The 23,667-nt window shown below is 38.6% G+C and overlaps 1 protein-coding gene across 1 annotated transcript in view; it reads left to right on the top strand.

Annotated features, from left to right (window-relative positions):
* Positions 1 to 23,667, top strand: part of CDC73 (cell division cycle 73) — a 100,959-nt gene that overhangs the window by 62,107 nt on the left and 15,185 nt on the right. The window contains exons 11-12 of the mRNA XM_085068346.1: positions 20,470 to 20,527; positions 23,574 to 23,609. Coding sequence (XP_084924472.1) covers positions 20,470 to 20,527; positions 23,574 to 23,609 — 94 coding nt within the window. The remainder of the gene's footprint in view (positions 1 to 20,469; positions 20,528 to 23,573; positions 23,610 to 23,667) is intronic.

Below are 23,667 nucleotides of genomic sequence, written 5' to 3'. Positions count from 1 at the left end.
TTTGATAAATGATACATACTCAGCTCATGCACAGTGGTAGGTGAATAGTATAAAAATTGTATGATCATTAAGTGAAAAATTGAGGGTTTTTACAGACTGTTTTCACTTTCCCTTGACACTGTAACTTATGATTCTCTAGGGGATTTTTAATGCTAGATGTTCTATTCCCCTATTCCAAAAGCTGTTCTGCAGTGCAAGGGTATTATAAGCATTTAAATGCTGAAGCTTGATTTAACCCGTTTGGCTCTCTTGGAGTACAAATGGTTTGTACCTTCATGGTAAAGATAAAAATGTCTTTCTTTGCTCATATTTCCTTTTTACATGCTTACTCTTTAAAAGCTGCATTTTGTTATGTGAGGTTATTCAATTAAGCTGAACAACACTGATATATTAGTACATGCTGTTAAGCTGCCTCTCTGCTGTTAATGGCTTTCTGCTATGGTACAGCCTCAAGTCTGGCATTGCAGAGTCAGGGGGCCTTCATTTCAATTATTGATGAACCAGAAATGGCTTTTGTCTGCTACAGACATACCTGTATCATACAAATTGTCTTTTTGGTCCTAAGGAAACTTGTATTCCTTTTATTTCTCTCCTTCAATGACTGACCCTTCTATGCTGAAGCATCTTATTCTATTTACTATATAAATAAAATACCACAATAGATAGTTAGGAAAATAGAGAGCTAGCAGCATACTTACCCAGGTATTTATTAGTCACTCTGTTTGCCCACTCTGTTTTGAAAAGCTAATGACTAGCTCTTTAGACTTTTTTTTTTTTTTTTTTTTTTTAGCCAAAGGGTAAAGAAACTGTAATTTATCTGGTGTGTTTGATTTGTAGGACTGGGGGTAGGCATGTCCCTTACTGGGAAATAAGGCTTCCCCAGGCAGTCAGTGTGTTTTATTATTCTAGATGCATATTATGATAATTTACTAGAAACGTAATCAGATTTAGATCATCCTAACTAAATCATCTATGTACACTAACTTTCTCTATTAATTTAGTCTTGTTTGTAATGCATGCATTTCCTAACCTAATAACAATTTCCACAAATCCTTTGATCCTATCTGAGGACATTCTAGGATCATGAGTGCATTTCCTAAATAGTAATTATAAATATAAAGTGCATATCAGTAAGGACTTTGTATCTCATCCACTCTAAAAATAGCAGTGTTTAAAAACTGGAGGGGAGGGGGTCAGTGTGGGGGTGGAGCACGAGAAAAGGTTCTGTGTCCAGCACCCCTTGCTGATCTGGGACCTTTATGAATAATTGAGAACCAGTGCATGGAAAGGTTCCCTATGTGCCCAGACTACTCAATTTCCCACTTAAACACACAAAGCTTTCTTATCCCTGCCCTGTATCATATCCAGGATTTTGTGTAGCCTGTTGCTGATGCCCACAAATGTGTGAGAGTGTGGCCAGCAGCCCTCCCAGTTCGCTGCACTCTGGGCTGTGAGTAGGAAACCAAGTGGGTTGTTTATGTGGTCAGTGCACCCATGAGGACTTAGGCAGAAGGAAGTAATGTTCTTGCCAAACACAAACATGTAAATGTGCCTCTGAGTTTTGAATTGCCAGATAAGACATGTAACCTTGCATGTGGGAATGAGTTCAAATTTCAACAGAATGATTACTAAAATCCATGCTGTTTCAACTTTAATTATTTGCTACTGCTTCGCTGTACCTAAAGCTTGGGAGCTATAGGTAGGATCTTTCTGTATTGGAAGGAGCAGAGCTGTCTTAATTTTTCTGTAAATGCTCATTAGTAAATATTAAAGGTACAAAAATCCTAGGGGCTGTTTTTCTAAATAGAATCCTTTTTAAAGTAAATTTAGAACGGAACAGACATCAGCTTTGGTTTTTAATTAAATGGCCATATCCCTTGTGTGTAGCCTGTAAAGTTCAGGCAGAGCTGTTGTCTGTTGATATGTGTAAAAATTGTCATCTTGCCTTATGAACAAATTGAGTATTGAATTCTTAAATATTTATGACCAATTTCTTTTGTTCATTCTCTTTTTTTTTTTTCCCTCCAAACAAAGGATGAGCAGGTCTTTCCTCATCTTACAGAAAAATAAGAAAAAACTTTGATTTTTGTACTGCTTTCCATCTGGGAGTGACTGCTTTGACTCTAGCTTTAGAGTCAAAGTTCCGGGAAGAATTTCCTTTTGTTTTATAGCACTTGGTTCTTTGCTACTTTTCCATGATCCTGTGTGTTTGGGGATATTTCAGGAGGGCAGCTCTTGCTTTGTACTGGAAATAGGACCTGCAGGTTTTGGTTATCTTGCTGGGCTGGAGGTTGGAATGAGCTTTATTTCAGCCCAGTCTCAGCGCAAAGGGTCAGTGGACTGCTTGTTCTCCATGCAGGGAGTAGTGTGTTCTGTAATGTTACTATGGTTACATCCCAAATTAGAAGCTGCAATGTTAGTGTTTGAAATGCTGCCACCTATTAAGACTACAAGGAGTAAGTGAAGATGTACAGGCTGTGTGAGGAACAGGCAGAGTTGCTGTGACCAGGAACTGGAGTGTTCAGTGAGGGAGAGGAGAGGGCTGCTCACAAGAACCTGTGCATGTCAAACTGGGAACTGAGCAAAATGTACCTGTGCAGAGCAAACTTGTGTAGTTTTGGAATATTTTTGTCAAAAAACTTCAAAAACTCTCTATGTGTCGTTTTTAGAGGGTGTCAGCAGACTCTTGTCTAACTGGTTTTATAATAAACTCTTATGTTGGGCCATTGGGTAAAGTTCTGTCTTGACAACATTTGCAGAAATCCCTCCAAGCAACCTGCAGTAAGTGCAGTAGTCAGGTGTGTCCTGCTTGGTAACTTCTGCCTGGTGGCACAAGCCCCAGGAGAGTTTAAATACTTGGGGCATGGTTGGCCTATCACTGTTCCCATATGGACTGTGCTTTCTGGATACTCCATTTGCAGTTTATTCCACTTTATCATAGTAAAATGTAGTATTATATCAAGTGTAATGTGTTGAAAACCTTTCAAGTGACAGTTCAGAATGATTAATGGCAACATTTTCAAGGTTGGTTATTCTTGCTTTTAAGCTTTATTTTTACCTTCTGGAAATGTGTTGATACAGAGTGTCATAAATGCTTAGTTTTAATTTTACAAGTTAAGAATTATTATGTGTATGGCCAGTGGCCATTCTCCTCTTTCCTTCAAAAAGAATACTTCTCCAGTAAGTTCAGCTAGAGTGGAGATAGGATTGGCAAATACTTGGAATTTGCTTGGCCATTTTGTGATCCCAACATATTTCTTAGCTATCCCAAGCATGTTTGTAAGTGAATGAAAAATAGCAATCTAGAATTGACCACAAGTGTCAGTATTGCCTGCCTGATTTTCCTTAGGAGATTTCACCAGTGCTTAGCTGGTGGTGAAACCCAGCTTTACACTTGGTGTAAAGCATTTCTTTATAAGTGGTCAAGATTTTGCACTTTGTTCTAGTAACACCCAAGCCATAAACATGGTGATTTTTTTGGGTATTATAACTTTAGAACTTGAATGCAGCAATATAGATCAGTCTCTAGACCTAGGAAAGGTTCCCAGTTATTGTGAAACATGCAGGGGTTTTTATGCTAATGAGCACTTGATTATTGTTATGTGTCATTCAGTGAGGAATACAAGCACATCCCCAACTTCACAAAGCTGTGAGAGAGGGGAAAGTCCAAGTGATGTTTTAAAGTTATGAGGGTGCTTCTTGGTGAGCATTTCAAGGAGATGTTCTGTAATTGTAAAGCTTGTATTTTTTTATTAAGTAAATTGATGTTCTAGGTATCCAGTTAAAATTAAGTCCATTCTCCTATCACAGCTTCCTTTGAGGAACACAGCTTTGGAGTGCTTCAAAATTCGCTCAAAAAGCCAAAATAGAAACTGGTTTTGGTCTGCTTTGGTTCAGTTTTGGTTTTGTGTGTTATGCAAATTTTGTAAATTGGACTACTGTCCAGACATGTTTCTTTCTTTAATATTGTGTTGTTTGCTTTATCATATCTTCTTTTTTCTTCTGTATTCTGAATTTTCGTGTCTTCCCCCAGGCTTTGCATGCAATTATTGCAGATCTCAAGTGCTAAATGCACATTTTATTCTTCCAGGGGATGGACAGCATAATTTCATTTGTATTGTGCAGGATTTTTGGTTGTGTGGTTCTCTCCTGATGAACTGACAAGCCAGTGCCAGCAGTAATATTTTCTGCCTGTCACAAGGGTTGCTTTTGCATTCTGAGACGAGCAGGGACTTTATGAAGCTTTGATTCAGCACAGCAGGGGAGAGGAGGCCAAGCAGCCCAAGTTCCAACCATTCAGAGGCAGTTTAAACCAGCACGGTGGGAAATGGGCTGCTGTTCTCCCCCTTCCCTCACGGCTTGTTTCATCCACCTGCCTGCACTGTATGATCAAGGTACCCCTAACACCCACCCTGAGAATTAGAAATAAAAGCTCCAGTTCTTACGGAAAGGGAGACTCTCAGGGAGGAACTGGGACTAAATATCCAATCTCAAAGCAGGAAGATGGCATCCTGTTGGAGGTAATAGGCACCGGCTCTTATGCCTAGCAAGGAAAATGTGTATTTCCAGCTGCTGCCACCTGTCCAGCCCTTCTCTCTGCCTGATTCCTTCCTTTTCCACCCCTTTTCCCTCAGGCTATCCTCAGGCTCTTGAGGCATTCCACACTTCTCTCCCAGTAATTTAAAGAGACTTGGCCCATCAGGTTCACCAAAGGATGCAGACATCCTGCCCAGCACTCTTCCGTGCTGGATGAGCTACAGAGATAGATTTTTTTTTTTCTTTTGTGTGAGACCAATTAAGAGATTAACAACTCCAACTGTTCATCTGCTAAGTTTTTTCCCCATGTACATGGTTTCTACAGGAATACAGAGATATTTTGTCAGCCTTAAAAATTCTTGATACTGAAATTGGTGATGCATTTGTTTAGTGAATGTTAAATAATGTGAAATTGAAGAAGTGGACTTTCAGAGCTGTCAGAATTTCCTGTGTCTTGGGGTTGAGACTTGAGCTGACTCTCCATCTGTCACATTTCCTCAGTAGCTTTAGTGCATTAATTCCTACAGCTCCATCCTGTAGGTATCCTCATTTACAGCTAATTCTGGGGGACATGAAGGGTTTACAGCAGAAATAACAAAGATTTAGCAAGTACCTTAAATGCCTGAATCCTTTTCTTCAAGCACAGATGCTTAAACTAGGAAAACCAACAAAATCTGTGGAAAAAACCCATTTCTCCAGTGACTCAAGAGGTCCTATCCCTGTAATAAATTTCAGCAATATTTGTTCATAGCCGACAGAAAACCTGGATCATAAAATGGAGAATAAATCCCCTTTTAAGAGCAATTCCCTACTGCCCTTTTTTTGACATGCTGGAGGAACTGCAATTCTTCCAAACACTGTGCACATCACCCAGTCTGACTGAGCTGCTTCAGCCTGGCCAGCTGGGGATTTGTCCCTGCTTTTACCTAATGTTGTTCCACCCTCATGTTTCCCTCAACTTGCTGTAGTTCCTAGTCAGGGCAGATTAAGCTGCAGACTTTCCCCTTTTAAAATTCACATTAAACTTCAATGATACCATTCCTTGAATGGCTTCCAAGGAAAAGGAAGCTCTGCTGTGGAAATGGTGGATTTTGTCTGAATAACTGTGCTCATAATTCCTTCTGTAATCTGTGTAAGACTCTAGATTAATTTCATGAGCCTGAGGATTTTTTTTCACATAAATTACTAATGTAGAGTCAGTAACCAGGGCTCCTAGTCCTCAAATACATGATTTAGAGGAAATCCTCGGAGTCTGGTTTGTATTATGGTAAATGACAGAGAATATTGATTGAGAACTAGAGAATTTTTATTATTTTCTGCTATCTCAAACTGTGTTTCAAACTGAAATTCCAGGTGGTTTATTTTCTGTAATTTAGTGGCTTCTAACAGAAGAAGAAATCAGAGACAGCTGTCTTGCATCTTGTCCACCTCAAGCCATAATACTAAGAATCATTAATGCATTCTGTAGGGAGGGGTGTCTGTGATAGAAAAAATACTGGTCATATTTAATATAATAATGCTGAATCCATAACATGTGGCCTAAAATTCAAGATAATATTTTTCTGTTAGGTATAGTCTTTTGATTCAAAATCAGCATCTGCAAAGATTCCTACCACTGATCTATCTCACTAAAGTAAATTTATAGGGAGCATCTGTCATCTAAAAAAACCACCCCACTTCTTTAAAACATCCAAAAACCTTTCATTCTCTTAAAAACCCCACAGAATCTCACGACCTTGGATGATGGGTTACATATTGTATAGTGTTTGAAGTCTTCTCCTTTTGAGGATTTGTGTAACGAAACATTTGGATTTCTACAAATGCTTTTTCTGTAAATTTTAGTTAATGCTGAATTCCTGTGCAAGTATTATGGTTTACATTGCAGATGAAAAGACTGAACTGTTGGTGAGACCAAATCTGACCCACTTTTTTTTCTGGTTTTTTTCTTTCCCTCACACCTTTCAATCTCCATATTACTCTTTGCCTTGGTGTTCCTTTTTGTGCCAAATATAAAAAGCCCTTCTATTGCATTTCTAGGTAAACAAGCAAAGCAATAAAATAGAATAAAAATTCCCCCTTAGTTTAATAGGGCCTAGACACAGTACAAAAAGGGAATCCCTTTGTTTGAGAATCTAGGTCACCTCGTAAAGAAAAGGTTTCCCTACTGTGAAAAATTTACATTTGCCATTTTCTTTGTTTTTCTTCTTTATTTTTTCCTCCTTACAATGTCCCAGTATCTGTTCTCTTACGCTGTGTTTGCCTAATGACAAGAGGGGAAGAGGTTTTTTATTCTGTGTAATTAAATGTCACTTATCTGAGGTGCAGGGGGGGAAGGGAAGGAGCAAGGAGATGTGTCAGTGAAGTGGGAAACGCTGGATGCAGCAGGAAAGGTTAGAGCAGGCCTGTTGAATCTCTCTTCTCTCCCTGGCAGGTTGGTTGGGAGCAATGCCAGAGGCAAATTGGATGTGTGCATGCACAGGATAATGCACTCAGCCCCCTGAGCCCTGTGGAACTCGAGCAGCAGGGGATGGATGCAGCAGGCTGCTCAGAAGGGGCTGGTGCAGCCGCCTTGTCCCGCGGGGCTGGAGCTAATAAGCTCTGATGACTCTGTGCAGAACTGCCTGCTTGTTCTGGAAACAATGCTGAGGCATCCAGGAGATGCCTGCAGCAGTTATAAATAGCAGCTCCATGCTGGGTGGCAGTGCTGTGGCTGAAGGCCTGCTGGCCTGGGCGGGAGGAGAGCGGTGCTGCTGGGAAGCTGCCCTGAGCTAAGGAAATCGTGAAATCTGAGGCACCTCCATCACCTCGAATGGAAAATGTGCTACCTGGAAATATCTGATCCCAGCTGATTGAGATCTGAGGGCAATAATAAGTTGGGGTTTTTTTTAGAACAGCTTTCATCGTGGAAGTGCCTTCAGATGTGTCTGTTCAAACTAGGCACTAGTCAGTGACAGAAATGTCTGTTGGAGGAGATAAGGGTTTTTGCTCTTCTTTCAGAATAGGAACATATTCATTCCCCCAAGAATATGCCAGTGCAGAGGCTGTGAAATAAGGAAGAAGTATGTAGTCTGGCATTAACTCTTGCATAGTTGTTTTTTCTTACATTTTCAAAATGTCTTTTTGGAAGCACAGGAATAAATAGAAAAGTGGGAGATCTCTGGTCTGTGTACTTATTATCAGCCCACTGACTACATGTAAAATTACTCTGCTGCCCTTGCTCAAAAGGTGATGCTGCTATTTTGTTTTGGTGTTTTTGTTGTAAAAGTAGAGCACAACCCAACTAAGACAAGGAAGTTATTGGATGAGTCTCTATGAAATTGAATCTGTTTGTGACTAGTAAAGCCATCTTAAGCACGCACAGAAAGTTCCAGGGTGTCATAACAGAGGAATCTTGTTACACTTTGTGTTGGGGTTTTTTTTCTCTCATTGAAATCTTGGCATTGAAAGACTAAGTCTATTCCAAAACATTGTCTCCTCTTAGTGGTTTGCTCATTTTTATTTCCTGCCACTTAAGTGTTTAGTTTTCCAGTGAGGGGATTTTACTTTGCAACACATTGCTGTAAAAAAAAAAAAAAAATCTTATTTATTTTTTATCACTGACATTAAACTTTTCAAAGGTGAAACAACTATTTGAAGTACCAGGACAGATGTGATGGCTGAAGGAGAGCTGAGGAGGTCTTGCTGCTTATGGCAGATTTCCTTCAGATAAACTGTGAAATCCCCAGGATCATTATGGATGACTGATCGTTGCTAAAACGTGAAGAGCAGAAATAATGGTTGTAGTGAACCTCACCTGAATGTGCTGACTGGCGGAGTCTGTCATCTCAGGTGGTTATTCAAACTGGGAGGCTCTTAAAGATGAATTTGTGTGTGTAGAGAGTGGGAGGGCACAGCTATTAAAAAGCATTCAGAACCTGTTTTAAGATGCACTTTTGAGTCTGCTCATTTAGTCAGGGGTTATTTTTTTGCAGCGATGGATGAAGCCTGTTGAAAAGTCACAGCGTAATGGGAAGATCCTAAGATTTGCTGGTTTTGTAGAGCCCCTATCCTGTCCTCATCTCTGAATAGGATGGCCCCAGACTGTGTGAGACCTTGTCAGTTGACCTTTATTTAAGAGGATGCATTTCTGCACTATCAAAAATACAGCTGAGAACAGTCATGTGATAAACCAGATCTCCTAATGCAATGCTAGACGCTTGGAGATAGTCTATCTAGTGTATGGATTGTGTATAAAATGAAAAAATAAAAGTTGAATGCTGTCATCTTAGTGCTTTGAGAAGGGCTTAATTTAATCTTCTCTACTAAAGAGAGAAGAATAATGGGGAATTTAGATATAATGCCAAAGGAAGCTGAAAGTAGAGGCAGAAGGCCAAATGGAAAAATTCCTCTTGTGTGATACAGCCAGAAGCCTTCCTGTATTTTAAGTTAATGCATGATTTATTGCCACTACAGTTAGTTTTTGATATGGGCATGTAACATCATCAGCTTTTATATGCTCCAGCAGGGTAGCATGAATGAGATGTTTCTTCAGGACACCAATACCAATAGCAGTTTGCACAATATCTTTGGTGTATGGTATTGTAGCAGTAATACACAGATGCTGTTGCAGCCACACTAGCACTAAAAACCTTGAAGGCAATTCTTTAAACATCTCTTTGTCAAGAAGCACACAACTAGAAAGCTTTGTTGGAGTGATGAAAGTAGAGTATATATTCTTCTGTTGTTTGTCCTCAATATATGAATTTGTGATGTGTGACTAGAATGCTTTAGTGTGCCAGGTGACTTTGTTAGGTGATGATTAATATTGTGGTGCTGTTGCTTGCTCCCCCCACGTGGTTTCTTTTTGAAGGAATTCAGCCCTGTCCAAAGGCTGTATTACTTTGGGCAAAGAGCCAGGCTTTTACAACATGCTGAAATGGAGACAACTGAAACTTTAATGTATGTTGTCTGTTTGTTCTCTGGGTAGAAAACAGGAGGTTTTAATTCGTTGTCGTGTTTGGGGGATTATTAGGTTGGGTTTGTTTTTTTAAATTTTGGGATCTGTAGGATAAGTCTAAAGGCTTAATTTAGGAAATGCAGAATTTTGGGTTCAGATGGCTGCCTGGCTCTTTGTGCTGATATGTACAGTGGTATGATTTTGTGCTGCATAGTAGTGATCCCTGTAAAGTACTTTAGCTTTTTCATTTGTTTACATCTGTACCCAGGGAGGAAAACTTCAGGCCTTTTGTAGTTACCCAGTTGCACTCAGTGGAAATTTCTTGAAGCAGAGGGAATAATAAATGTTTTGGTCTAATCTGAGTACTCCTTCATAATTGTAAATAAAAGAATATTTTAATTAAAACAGAATTCTGGAATGAGAGCTCTGCAATGAAAAGTGTGTAGTTGAATAGATCTCAGAGGGAAAGCTGGAGGCAGAGAACTGGAGAACAGGGTGATAAATGGCACATAACAGTACCAAACCCTTTGCATTTTTATTCAGGGTGTTTGATTATGCATATGAAACTTCTACATCCTGCAGCCTTGGAAAAGACCTAGGCAGTCTAGAAGGCAGTTTTTGTCAGAGCTGCTCTGACTGGTGTGAGAGGAATGCTATTACTGCAAATTTTGGAAATGCTGACTTCAGAATATTGTACTGAGAAAAATAGGTTAATGATGTTGACTCCAGGTGGGAGCAGCCATTTGAGGATACTGAAGAGCACAAGTTTTTTGGTTTTTTTTCAATGATGTTTTATTGTGTTAAATATCTAATTTTGGGAAGCTGCAGGTAAGTAACTCCCAAAGTGTAATATTAAGATTGAGACACTATTCATACACTGCTGATGAACTTTGTAGGTTTGAAGTTTGTATGTATATTTTTTGAAACTCAACTTGCCTCCATGCCCTGTCTTAAAATGTGGGCAAATGTTTATATTGTTGAAATCTGAATATAAACATTTCAATCCATCACTAGATGTATTTTCTTTGTGCTGACATCTTTTGTTTTACTGATACAAGTGTATGAAGCCACAAGGCAGAAAGAAACCTTGAAATCAAATGTCAGCTCTGGTTATAATAGTTCTCAAAATAAGGCTTTTTTCATAGGGCACCATATAGCAAGCCTGGACACTGCAAATGTAAAGTATTATGTTCACAACAGCTGGCTCCTCTGGTTTAGTAATTCTAGTGAAATAAAAGTTCATTCTCAACATGACTAGTAATTGTGTTTAGGGGCAGATTTTCCAGCTTCTTGTGATAAAATCTGAGCATAGCTGAGTTTCTCTGAACACATTATCAGCCTGTTTATGAGGATTGTTCTGCACATGAAGAAAGGAGATGGGGAACACAGTCTGGGCTGGTTTTGTTGCTGTTCCCCTGCATTTTAACCTTGCACATGCTGTGTGTGTGTGTGTAGTGTTTGGCAAACATTTCACAAGGGTTTTTCCAGTAGTGCAAGCTGTAAATGCAAAGCTTTAGTTCAGCCTTTGAGAAAAAGGGAAATGACCAGACTGTGTTCCTGCCAAGCAGAAGTGACACCTTTTGCTGCTAATATGATCAGGGGGCCTTAGCTACAGTGTTATAAAACAAAAAACTCTGTTCATCCAATGTCCTTTCACCCCTGTCCTCCAAAAAACTCTACTTGCATCCTGCTTTGATTCACTTTCTGTCTTCTTCATAGATTACATATTTTCTTCCTTTCAGTCTGTTTTTTTTTTTTTTTAATGAGTTAAAGCAATAAAATCTGTAGAGTAAGAGCAGGACAGGATCTGGGAGGATTGGAATGATGGTGTTCCTTTGGTTAATTTTGACTTTTTTTTTCCCATGTGACAACTAAAACTGAACTTGTGAACTGAGGCAGCTGGAGCAGGACAAATGATTAGAGACAGTATTCTAGTTATCTTGTAAGCAGATTAAAATACCCAGTTTTCCCCATCTGGGGGAATTACAGGGTGTGGAAAACTGCAGCATTTGCAAGTCCAGAATCCTAACACTTTTGTGCTGGACTAAAACTCAGAAAATTTTGTGGTGAATTACTGCTCTGTTTCTAACTTGCTTCTCTTGTGCTGTACACATCTCTCTTGTGTCTCAATATCCTGTCAATATTTTAGCACCAGCACCCAAAATAGCGAATCTGTCTCAAGGGACATTTTGTTGATACAAGGGCTTTAACCAGTGTCATGCTGGAGGTTCACTACTCTGTCTGCAAATGGCATAGATAATTTGTATAAATACACTGATGTTTTCCTTTTTCCCCATACCTACAGTCTTTCACTAAACTTCTCTGTAGCCAGTGAAACATTGGACATCCAACAAGAATATCTTGGGGTATTGACAAAGTAAAAAAACTTGACAAAGTAAAAAAAATGCAAGAAGAGTTGAGAAGAAAATTTGAGATGGCACCAGTTTCCTGACTGGTATTACTCAGCTGAGTGCACAGATGTGTGGTTTGGTATTGCCAGCAGCTTGTTACAGTTACAGCACATCTCAGGATCACCACCCTTTGTGGTTTTAAAAAAGGTATCTTTGCTTTTGCAACCAAATTTGCATAGCAGAGGAGCTGTTGTTCATCAAGGGAGGAAGTCTTGACTACCAGGCACTCTGCAATCTGAACATTTTTTAGCTTTTTCTCTGGCCTGTGGCAGTTCAAAATAGCCCTTTCCATATCCATGTGGTTTCAGCCCCTTGTATGCTCACAACTATCACTGTCATCACTCAAGCCCTCATCTCTTGGCTTGTTTGTTACAATTTGTTATAGCTGCAGCTAAAGCTTTTGATCCCGAAAAACACATTTTTGAACTCAGCAGCTCTTTTTCCAGGCAACACAAACAACTTAGAGTTCATTGCTCTGCTGTTCAGCTTTGTGCATTGGCTCCTCGAGGAATACAGTTTCAGGATTTTCTCCAGATATTTTAAGTCTTCCAAGGTGATTACTTGGAAAATTGCTTTCATCTCTCTGCCCATGACCACCCATGATAATTGTGTTTTCTTGTAACATAATGTAATATATAACCATAGTGCTGGGATTGCTAAAGCTGGTGAGGTATAGAAGAATGATATTAAAAGTACTTTGCAGTGAATAGCAAGGAGAAGATCACATCAGGACGAAGCACAACTGGGAACAAGTGGTGCTGGAGAATTTGTTGAACAAGCAATCATGAACTAACCCAAGGTCTTTAATAGCTGCCTGTGTATTAGAATTCAAATCCAGCATCCCCTGTTGTAGCAATGGGAATCAGTAGAAGCAAGGGAAGGCTGGGAAGAGCCTCAGCAGTTTTTGTTGCATTGAGGTGTTGGACAGCATCACACAAAGTTATTCAGTTGCTTCAGTCTTGGTTCAGTTTGGGCACTTTTTTGGGAGAAATTTTCACACAGAAGTTGAGGGTCCATCTGTATTTATTTGGACACTTAAAGAGCTTTTAGAAATATTCTTCTCACACAAAGCATTTCACGAATCTTTCCAGAAGTTGCAAAGGAACCTTTCTGAGGTTGCTTAAACTTCTGCACGTTTATTGCTCACTGAATGCAGGTGTAAGTGGGGTCTTCCTGCTGCTCTGTACTGAGCAGCTTTTCCTGTAATGTAAATATGACTGTTCCCTTGAATCCCATTTCCAAAGCCAGACCTGAACACAAAAGTCAGGGTTCTTCTCTCTGTGTTTGGAGTTTGCACATCAGTTGTGCTGTTGTGCAAATTGATTGCTTGAGCCCCATATTCTGTGGTATTTCTGACAAAAAACCACTTCCTGTGAGTGACCCATCCTTGTCATTAGAGGTAGGATTGGAACTACATAGTTATGAGTATGTGAAGTTGTAACTTAGAGACTCAAATGTGAGTCAACTGTAGTAAATTCACAATTAGACACAAATTCCAGTTGTGTTGAACTGATGTGTCCTGGGCTGGTAATAACATACAGAAAACCAGTACTGTAGAAACATTTACACCTGGCTTTTGAGAAAGCTGAAGCAATCCCTTTATACCTAAACTGTGCTTCTCAAAACCCTCACTGCCTGCCAGGTAATAGGTGGGAGGTCAGCTCTGATAATTAACCCAAAGGGAAAGAATTCTAAGCAAAAATAATGTTTTAGTGATATCTGCCTTTGTCTTTTCACTCAGTTCAAGGAAATGAGTCATTTAAATGAACAGAGGTAGGTAGAGACAAGCCTTTATTTTTCAAACAAACAAACAAGCCCTCCGGAATTCTCAGGATTAAAAGTTGTTGTTTTTGATGAAAACAGCTTATCCCTAGGAAAATGGAAGTGCTTACATGTTTAATCTGGCTTCATCACCAACATCCCTCTTCAGCTCAAAATTGCTATTTTGATAGCAACGGTTTGAATTTATATGAGTAATGTAAATTCAAGACAAAGATCCTAATTTTACAGATATTCTGTGCAAGGGTACAGATGGGAGGAGCTCTAGCACACTTCTGCAAGGCCTCTTCAGAGGGGTTTGGTAGCTTAACTTTGGGGGTAATGGTTTTAAGGTGTCTCAGTAATTGTGGCTTTGATTAATTATTTTCAAAAGCTTCTCCAGTAATTTCCATTATTGTTATTATTTCAGCATATGTTTATGGTTTTGTCCCTAGTTGCTCACCACTCACCACATTTTTATTTTAGTTTCACTTGTGGTTTGGTTTGCTTAGAACAATTTTCTTTGCCAAACCAGAATACTTCCTAAGATATCAAGAAGCAGACTGGTTAATTCAGTCAGATTTTTCCAAGTTTAAACCGAATTTCTTTTAAACTGGCAATGAACAAGAAGTTGCAGTGAATATTTTTCATTCAATGACACTCACTGCCAGGTCTAACCTGCTACTGAAACACCCATCAGTTGTATTGTTTATTATGTTAAACAGTGTCAGGGTTTCAGAATTTGAATAATTTTGTCAGTTTTAGTTCTGTAGTGGATTAAGAAGGGACCAGATTTGTTAGTGAAATTTCAATTTGAATGCTGTAGTACAACAGGTGTTAGTATTTAAGCTGAAGTAGTCCCTTGTGGCATAGCAGAGTTTTATTTGTGCCGCCCTGCCCTGCTTCTCCTTTCCGCCTCTCCATCCCTGCTGTGCTCAGAGGGCACTGCCTGCATCTGCTGTCCTTACTCTTTGTAAGAAATTTTCAATTTGTTGTATGTACTTCAATATTTGGAAAACCCTAATGAAGCTTCTCTTGCCTTTGTAAGATTGGCATCGAGTTCTGCCATGAGACTGAATTTCGGGATTGGAAGCCTTCTACTTCTGTGCTGGATAAGATGTGACCTTTAGTAGTATATGTTTTAATATAATACATCCAAGGTTGAACTCAATGATCTTGAAGGTCTTTTCCAAATTTAATGATTCTATGAAGAGTTTTGTATTTTGAAATAAACATGTTCTGTATATTTTTTATCAGCCCTTTTTGTCTTGGTGCATCAGTTTCTTTTAGTTGTCCAAGTAGGAAAAAGCAAATCTATGCTGTTATTTTCTTTAGGTAGTTGGTATAGGATTCCTTTGATAAATACTGGTAAACTTTCCTTCTGTTAAAATTTGTTCTGTAAAATTATCTTTAATTCTGCTTGAACTCCCACTCTCCCTTCCAGAAAATAAGGAAGTTGAAACAATATAAACAGTAGAAATGACCTTTTTATTAATATTGCAAGCAATGGAAGCAGAAGTGACTGTAATATTAGTAGTATTTGCACAATAGTTACATCCTGTTGCCAGGTTCTGGTTTTTTACAGCATAAATTAAAATTAGGAGGACAGTTAAAAGCTTGCAATTTATTATTTAAGGATGTCTTGGGGGACTGCATGCAGATTTGTGTGTGCGTAGAAGTATGAAAATGAGCTATACCAGTTTGATGTATAAATAAAATGATGATGTGAAACACTAGTTAAAATATTACTAAAATTTTCTTGATGCAAAGAAAAGTCAGAGAATTATTGGGAAGGCTGCAGAGGCAGAGCCAGTCAGTCGGATTATTTTTCTTGATTCTTTGAAAGGTTTGGATTTTTTTCCAAGGCTTTTAAGGGCTTTAAATTTTTAGAACAAAGCTCTATGTTTTCAATTTATATGAAATAGATGTTTCTATCAGGCTTCAAGTAGGGCATCTGGACCAGTTTTTAGATACCTGCTTTGAAGTCAGTCCTTTGTTTTGGCTGTTTGCCATACATTGATATATACAATATTTAATTTATAGAAAGATAGTATTCTTTTGAACCCTGCAGCTGTTTTAAATTTCTTCATAGTACTTTAGGCTGGCTTTACAAGTGTTTTCAAAGGTTCGATACTTTGAGTCACTCAGGAAATGACAATAGAGTTGTTGGTAATTAAAATGAGTTTTTACATTCTCTTGTACCCTAAATTGAATAGGTACATTGAAGTCTGTTCTTAAAGACAATTTTACAAGCTTGCCATCCACATGTCCTTATTTTCTTTCTCTTTTGAATCCCAGTTGTACTGCATTCCCCTTCACAGAGAGAGCTGGCCTTAGGTGAATTCTGTCATGGCTGTGGAGCTGGAAGCTACTCTGTTTCACATCCAAGCAACTTGCTCACACTTCTTGCAGAATCCAATGTTACGTTTTGCTTCTACTACTTCTGTGCAAGCTACCCAATAAGTTTTAGATTTTTGGGTGAAATTCTTATACTAATTTTCCGTATTATTAAGGAACAAAATAGTAATTAAATTTACCAAGTTAAGAAAGCCACAAGATGGCATCAAGTTGTCGACTCTCCTTTGCTCCTTACATTTTTTAAAGGTCAAAATACTACAGACTCAGTGGATCTCTACATAGAAACCAGTTGGAAAAGGGAATATGCAATGCAATAGTTTTTCCTTCCACCATTTGAACCTATGAAGCTGCCATAAGTTACCTTTAACAGTTTGGCTTTCAACAGGAGGGTTTATTTTCTTAAGTTATTGTTCAGGCAATTTCTCATTCCAGTTGGGAAAGTAACCTAACTGTGGATCTTAATGCTCATTTAGACCTAAGAAAAGTACTAAGTATCTAAAATACAGACCTTTTTCTAAAATGTAGGAAAGTAATAGTTGGGTTCTGAATACCCATCTTTCCAGATGAATGTTGGTAATGGGTAATTTTTGTTAATTAATACAAATAATTACTGTTTAAAAAAAAAAAGCTAGTACATTTAGAAAGGTCTCAAAACACTCCAAAAGCTTTAAAAAGTGTCTAAAAGAAAACAAACAAACAAAACCCCAACAGCCAGTCTTGAGTAACTTAAATGCAACTATAGATGTACTAACCACATTCACTAACCACATGTACTGAGCTGGGGTTTTTCCATTCATGCATTGGTTTTGAACCCAGTATTTTTAGTTATTGAGGTAGGACAATGCTAAACAGCAGAAGGAATGCACAAAACACAAACCCATAATTGAGCAGAGATCTTTTAAATGTCTGACATGACAGGAAAGTCGAGCACTGAAATGAGTCCCACAGAGCAGCAGATACAGCACTGTCGTGAAACCATGCAGTGAGGCTCAGGAAAATGTGCAGCTGATTACATTCCGTGTCAGGTTGTTGCTTCTGAATGGTTAAATCTGCTATATTTAATGTAAATCATAAGTAAACTATAGATATAACCTTCTATGGTAAATTAGCACAAGTTAACCAAGTAATATGTTTTTGATTAAAATACAATGTTAAGTGGTCGTCTTAAAGAAGATTTGTATTTTTCAAATTACATGGTTTTGTTACTAAATTAGTTTCAACTTATGAATATTCATAATATACTCCTTAACAGTGTCAAACAGCTTATGCATAAGAATTAGGTATGTCATTTTCGAGCAAAACTGTTTAAGTATTCAGAAATTTTGAGGAAATGAATGTTCTTTAAATAGCTAAACAGTGATTTCTGCTGCTTGTGATGCTTAGGGTACAGCTGCATGAACAAAAGCTCCCCTAGCTGGAGCTTGCTAGTTACTTAAGAGTAACTTTCAGATGAAAAACTTCCCAGGAGAAGATTTGAAATACCTGACTGTGTGCTCAGTGAGAAATAACTGCTGCCTTTGCAGGGAGTGAGAGTGTGCAGACAAGGAGTTGCCTCTGAGTAGCTGAGAGGCCACAAATGAGCAGCAGCACCTACCTGGTGTAGCTGGATGAACCAGCTATGAAGGTTTCTCTGCCAGATTAATGCTCTTTTTCTTTAGGAGAAGTTCTGGCATGCGTGAACAGAGTTTGCTTTAAATCAGTGTGTTGTCATAGGAAAAGTTGAAATCTCTATCTCAATGTTCTTGAAAAACATTGATTTTAAATCCAAACTTAGCAGGACAAAGGAAAATATTAACAAAATTATCCTGATGATGACTTCCTTGTTGACACCAGGTTTTCTTCCCCACTTTGCAGATCTTGTCAACCATCACAGCTCTGTACTTCTGTTCTTTTCCTCATCTTGATAGTATACGTTTCTCCTTACAAGTCTTCTAAGAAATGTGGAGGTGAAATATTGGTCAGAGTTTCCTTTGTTATGTTGGTTACATACACCTCTTACAAAATAAGAGGTGGTTGTTGGATCACTGAAAATTGTAAAAAGAGAAGGAATGTAAATCACCTGCAAAGGATTGATGGTACACCTTCAGCAGGTGACAGCTGAGCTTTGAGGATGCCTGCATATGAATATGTGAGCTGAGGGAGGTTCTTTCCTGAAATTATCATAGTCTAGATACCAATTTATACAGCTAAAAGCTGTGACCTCCATAACTGATTGATTTGCAGAATTTGTTCTTGCAAATAGAATGACCATAGGCATGGAAGTGGTATTTGCTCGTTTAAATGAATTTATTTCCTACTAATAATCAGATATTTTTGTGTGATTTTTTTTTCTGTACTTTGTTGTTGGTTTGGGGGTGGTGTATTCTGTTTGTTTCAGTTGCCATATTCTCAAATACTTCCTTTTTTCTATTAGGCTCCTGCACTAAGTTTTCCATAAATCACAGTAGAGTGGGCTATTCAGGGGAGAGGGTGAAAAACTCCCAAATAGATAATTTCCCAGTTATTTCATTAGCCCCAAGGCATTGGTTTGGCTTTGGTTCTGATTTGGTTGCAGTTCTTTCCAAGAGTTTGTCTGCAGCAGCTGCTGGTTGCCTCCCTTCACGGCAGGGTCTGTGAGCCATGGGGACACTGGCTGAGTGGCAGGGGAGGCAGCAAAGCTGCACTGCTGGTTTGTAGGGATGGAGGGAGGGATGAAGGTGTGGGACAGCAGACAGGAATGGTTATGCATCTCTGCAAACTGAACTGGATTTAGAAACTTGAAACTTAGCCTTGCAGGAGTTGGTGTTTCTTTAGCTTGATCATTTCCTTTACATTTCGTCAAGTACTGTGAATTGAAGGAAGTGTTATGGGGGAATCCTTGGTTTCTTCAATATGAGTAACTAGTGCAGCACAGAATCGTTCTTTTGACACAGAACATGGTATCTTTCTACAGAAAGAGGTGCAAAATGTTTTATTTTTGCTTTCTTGGAAAGTGGAAGTTAGAAAGATGCTGTTTCTCAGTTGCAAGGCTTCTCTCAAAGGTAGTCAGCCTTTCCCACTGCTCTTCCTTTAGAGTGTGGTGGTATTTTCATTTTTATCATTTTCTGAGTAATTATTGTGAAAGGACATTGGCAAAAGTACCTTTCCTCTGCTGCTATAAAAGTAAGTCTTAAAATAACAGGTACTGACTCAACTGCCCTACATAAATGTTGGTATTTTAATAATCAGAAAAGAGTACAGCAGAGATGGGGATATAGATCCATTGCTTCCAGTGCAGGGTTAAATCTTTATACTAAAGATTAATGAGAGGTTGCTGCTATAAAAGTTATAAAAGCTGCACACTGCCCCAAATGTCAGCTGCAGCTTATTGTAACTAATCATGGGTGGCTTCACTAAAGGGAAGAGAGGCTTTGAGTAAATTTGTGTTTTCTAAGGGCTTATGTGGGACCTTCTATTTGTACTTCAGAGATCTTGAGATAACGAGTTTTAACTTTCAGGATGGAAACTTAAAAGCAGTTCCTCTATGTGTAATTTAAATCACGGAACTTGAGCCCTCTCATTGGCTTGCTTTTATTTTGAATTACAAAACACACTGTTATTTATGCCTGGACACAGGAGTCTGATAATGCCACATTAGAGTCCTTTCCAACAGGTTTTTCTCTGAGTGCGATCTCTGACCTTTCTGAGTGTCTCATGGTTATGGGATACATAGTGTTTAGGTAATTTTCAGATAAAATTCATGGTTTCATGTTAAAAGGTTTTTTCCTGTCAGCTCTGCAAATAGAAGTGGCTGGAATATACTGCGACTTTTTAGCATGTTAGCGCTATGTGTTATGTTCAGTGAGGTTTCACGGCAGTAACTGAGAACAGAATTTGTTCTTGCAGGAATTCAGTGTTGCTTTGGAAGCAGACGTGTGACCTCACTGTTTTCTTTGGTGGTGTGTTGGCTCTGGGGAGTTAACAAGAATAAACAGTAGTGCAGGTCTTTTGTGTGGTACATTAAGGTAATTGGATAAGGCATGGGCAGAACTAATTATCATGAGAGTGCTATTTCTGGGCACTAAAACTCCTCAAGGCAGGAATGCATTGCAATTTCTTGGTGCTGGTTTTCCATCCAGAGCACAAGCAGATCTTGTTTGGAAATTTCTACAGCCAATTGCTTATATTTACATTACTAACCCTTGGTGAAAGTGATAGTAGGGAAAATGAAACAATACTATAAACAAAAAAGGTTTCTTTGAATGTATATTAAAAAAAGCTTGTGATTGGTTAAAATGTAAACCTGTAAAAGGTTGAGGTTGTCTGTCCTCCCCAAACCTAAGGCAGGATCTATAAAGAGTTGGGAATGTTTTCTCTATTTTCTTTCTTCTCTTTAGTGGAAACATTGCCCTCATTATCATGATACCTTCTGTAGCTCTGTGTTCATTTGAAAAACTCATGTACCTGACAAGAAGGTCAGCTGATAATGTTGCCTCTTCTGTCTTTTCAAAGGAAGGTGCATCTGCTCGAAAAACACAAACTCCAGCAGCCCAGCCTGTGCCACGACCAGGTAAGGGGGCCCAGTGTCACTTGTGCTTCTGTCCCAGGTATGCATGAGTTTCAAAGTGCTATTTAAAACTTGGGTTAGCTCGAGAGCGAAGTAGGGATTGTTTATTTTGGGCCTTTAACTGTATATGTATTGGAGAAAACAACATAGCATTTTGTTTACTGTTATACCATGAGACTTGGAGTCATTCTCTGCAGTGTGTTGCTGAGTTAGCTCATTGAAAGGATGCACTGCTGAAATTAAAAAGTCACAGACTTCTTGATATTTCACCAATTAAAATTGCATTAAATTCCCACTCAAATATCTAATCAGAGCTGGTTAATACTCCAAGGATAAACAACCTGAACAAAATAGCCGATCTCAAAAAGATGTATTATTACTTCTAGGATGAATACATTAGAAATAAGTAATTCTCTGAATGTTATCGTTACTTCTTCACACTTGTTAGCATGTAAGGTATTTGGAATGGGGCCACTCTAATTCCTAGTTGGTAGATTTTGGCTACCAAGTCCATTTGTCTGTCAGATTGAATCTCGAGTTTTGATTCACTGATGGGATGATAAATGTACTTTGTTTAAATGAGAAACCCTTGGGATGACTTTTTAGAAGTCTGTAAGAGCAACACATGAGAGGGACAGTGTTTGCAAACAGTGATGTGCAGATGTGTCCCTGCTTTACATAGAGTGAGAATTCCTGGTTTAGTGGAAGAAGGTCTCAAGTGAAAGGTGTTATTGCAGAGTAAAGTGATGTTATGAAGGTTCTGGGGACATTGTGGGGGTTTTGGAAACAAAGCTACCAGTTAAAATGAGTATACTTTTTCTAGAAGTACTGCTGGAATACTGTATATCCTCGTTGAGACTCTAAATGCTTTCAATGTGTGCCTTGCTAATTCCTTAAGATTTGTTTGCAGGATTTAATGCTAAGACTTAATATTGTAAAGCTGCTTCTTCCCCCAAAATCTCTTCTAATATTGAATGTTCTCAGCATGCCTAAATGCTGTTGGTGCCCAGATTCTTCTGTTTGGTTATTTGGGAACTGGAAAGGTCATGCTGCCTGTCATACTTATCTCGCTGGCCCCATTCAGCATCCTAATGCAGATGGAGTTGACAGACAGCAGTATGAAAAGGGTAGAAGTGGCAAGAACAGAAATGTGACTCAGCTGTCACAGTCCCTGCTGCTGGCTGTGACTTCCTGGGCATTTCCTGCCAGCAGCGTGGGATTTGTACATTACAGAGGTTATACTGATAGTGCCCTGCTCTAAGGCCAGCCCTATCCATTACTTTGCCTCTATATTGGAAGTTGAAGAGAGAATCAAGAAGAGAGGTATGGTCAGAAGATGTTTCTCTTTCTGCCTGTTCTAGGATATTTTGGAGTTTTGATATTTGGGTATTTTAAAAATTCAGCTGTTCTATTCTTAGCAGTCAAAGCAACTAAAAATGCTGTTTCCAGGAGGATGCTGCTTTGCACATAGGAAGCATTAGTTCAATTAGGCTAAACAGTTGTACAGGAGTGATTTGAAAAAAATACCTGAGATGTGCTCTTAAATTATTTTCTTGGCACCATTTTGCATAACCAACTTTTCTCCTAACCTGTCTTTGTACAGCTATTAAATTTCTTACAGAGGCTTATTCTCCCTCTCCCTCCTTTTTGTTTTGGTTTTTTTCTTGCTAGGACAGCTGGCTCTGCCCATATATTTCAAGAACATTTTTACATTAAGGAGATACCTAGATTAAGAAAAAAAAATTAAAAATCATTGGGTAGGTAAAGTTCATGTAGTTCAATGTAGTGTTGCCAATTATATCTGTGCATTTGACAGTGTCAGGAAAAGATCATTAAGGATATGATCTCAATATTTCAACAATGGCAAGTATGTGTTGAGAATATTTATGCTGTTCTAGGAAGTTTCTGAAACAGTTGGTCATAAATAAACATGAGCAAGTTGGTGCTATGCAATTGGAAGTCAATTAATGAAATTTGTCATGCATAGTAGCAGTTGAGACTTGAGTAAGTCTGCATCAATCTCTCTACTACTCACCATTTGCTGAATTAGGATAAACATGGATGATGATGATTATCAAGTGCTACAGTTCTCTCCTGAAGTTAGGGCTCCCGAAAATAGAACTATAAAAGGTTTATTTGGGGAAGCCAGGTAATGCATGATAGCACCAAAGTGAAGAAACAAAGATGCTTTTCCAGCTTTGGAATGCAGTGTCTGCCACACTGAGGTGGTCACAACTGGGAAGACTGAAGTGGAAACATTTTACTGGGGAGGTGGGGGCAGTTCTTTGGTTTCTACCTGTCCAGTAGTGGTTTTGTGGATTTCTTTGGTGGTTGAGGGTAATTTTGTTTGAGGCAGGATTTTTTTCTTGCTCTTTTTTTTTTTTCTTTTTCCGGTTGCTTGGGTGGTTTTCCCCTTGAGTGTCAAGCTTGACTGTTTCTAGCACCTGAAGACCTCATGTAACTCAAACCCCAATCCAAAATGAACCTGAGTAAGCCTGAAATGCAGGTTTTGATTGTTTAAAGTTTCATATATGTCCAGGACAGCTAAATGCCTGGACATAATATATGTACAATATATGATTACATTTATGTACAGCAATATATGTCCAATAATAACTACTAATGAAAAGGTGAGGGTTTGTACAGGTCAGTTTGTTATGAAGGTTTTCCTGTTGGTTCAGCATTACTGAACTGAAGATCTGCAAGCAGCTTTTCTTCAAGATTGCTGGAAATTTTTGTCCATACTGTTGTGTCCTGGCCTTTTGTGGAGGATGGAGGGGGAATGAGAAGCTTCAGTAAAACTGGGAAATATTGACTCAACTCTCCTAACATCTGCTTCAGATAGTCAAAAGCTGTTTGTTTTCTGAATACTGAAACCCAAATTATAAATCCCTTTTGCATCTTGGTGTCTTGCATCTGTAAAAATGATCTAATGACTGTAGTGTGACTCTTCCCTATTCACTCCTGCAATTAAACAGATGCCTTGCAAGGACATTTGGATTTATGTCTTAGTCATTCTGATGTATTTTTTGTTGGTTTTTTTTCTCAGTTTCTCAAGCAAGACCACCTCCAAACCAGAAGAAGGGTGAGTCAATTTTACATGATTGTGACTTGTTAAGCAAAAGTTTTGTGTTTATGTACAG

Source organism: Lichenostomus cassidix, chromosome 8, assembly GCF_008360975.1.
Source record: "Lichenostomus cassidix isolate B80296 chromosome 8, HeHo_3.0, whole genome shotgun sequence".
Taxonomy (NCBI): domain Eukaryota; kingdom Metazoa; phylum Chordata; class Aves; order Passeriformes; family Meliphagidae; genus Lichenostomus; species Lichenostomus cassidix.
This window is presented reverse-complemented; position numbering and strand designations above follow the sequence as displayed.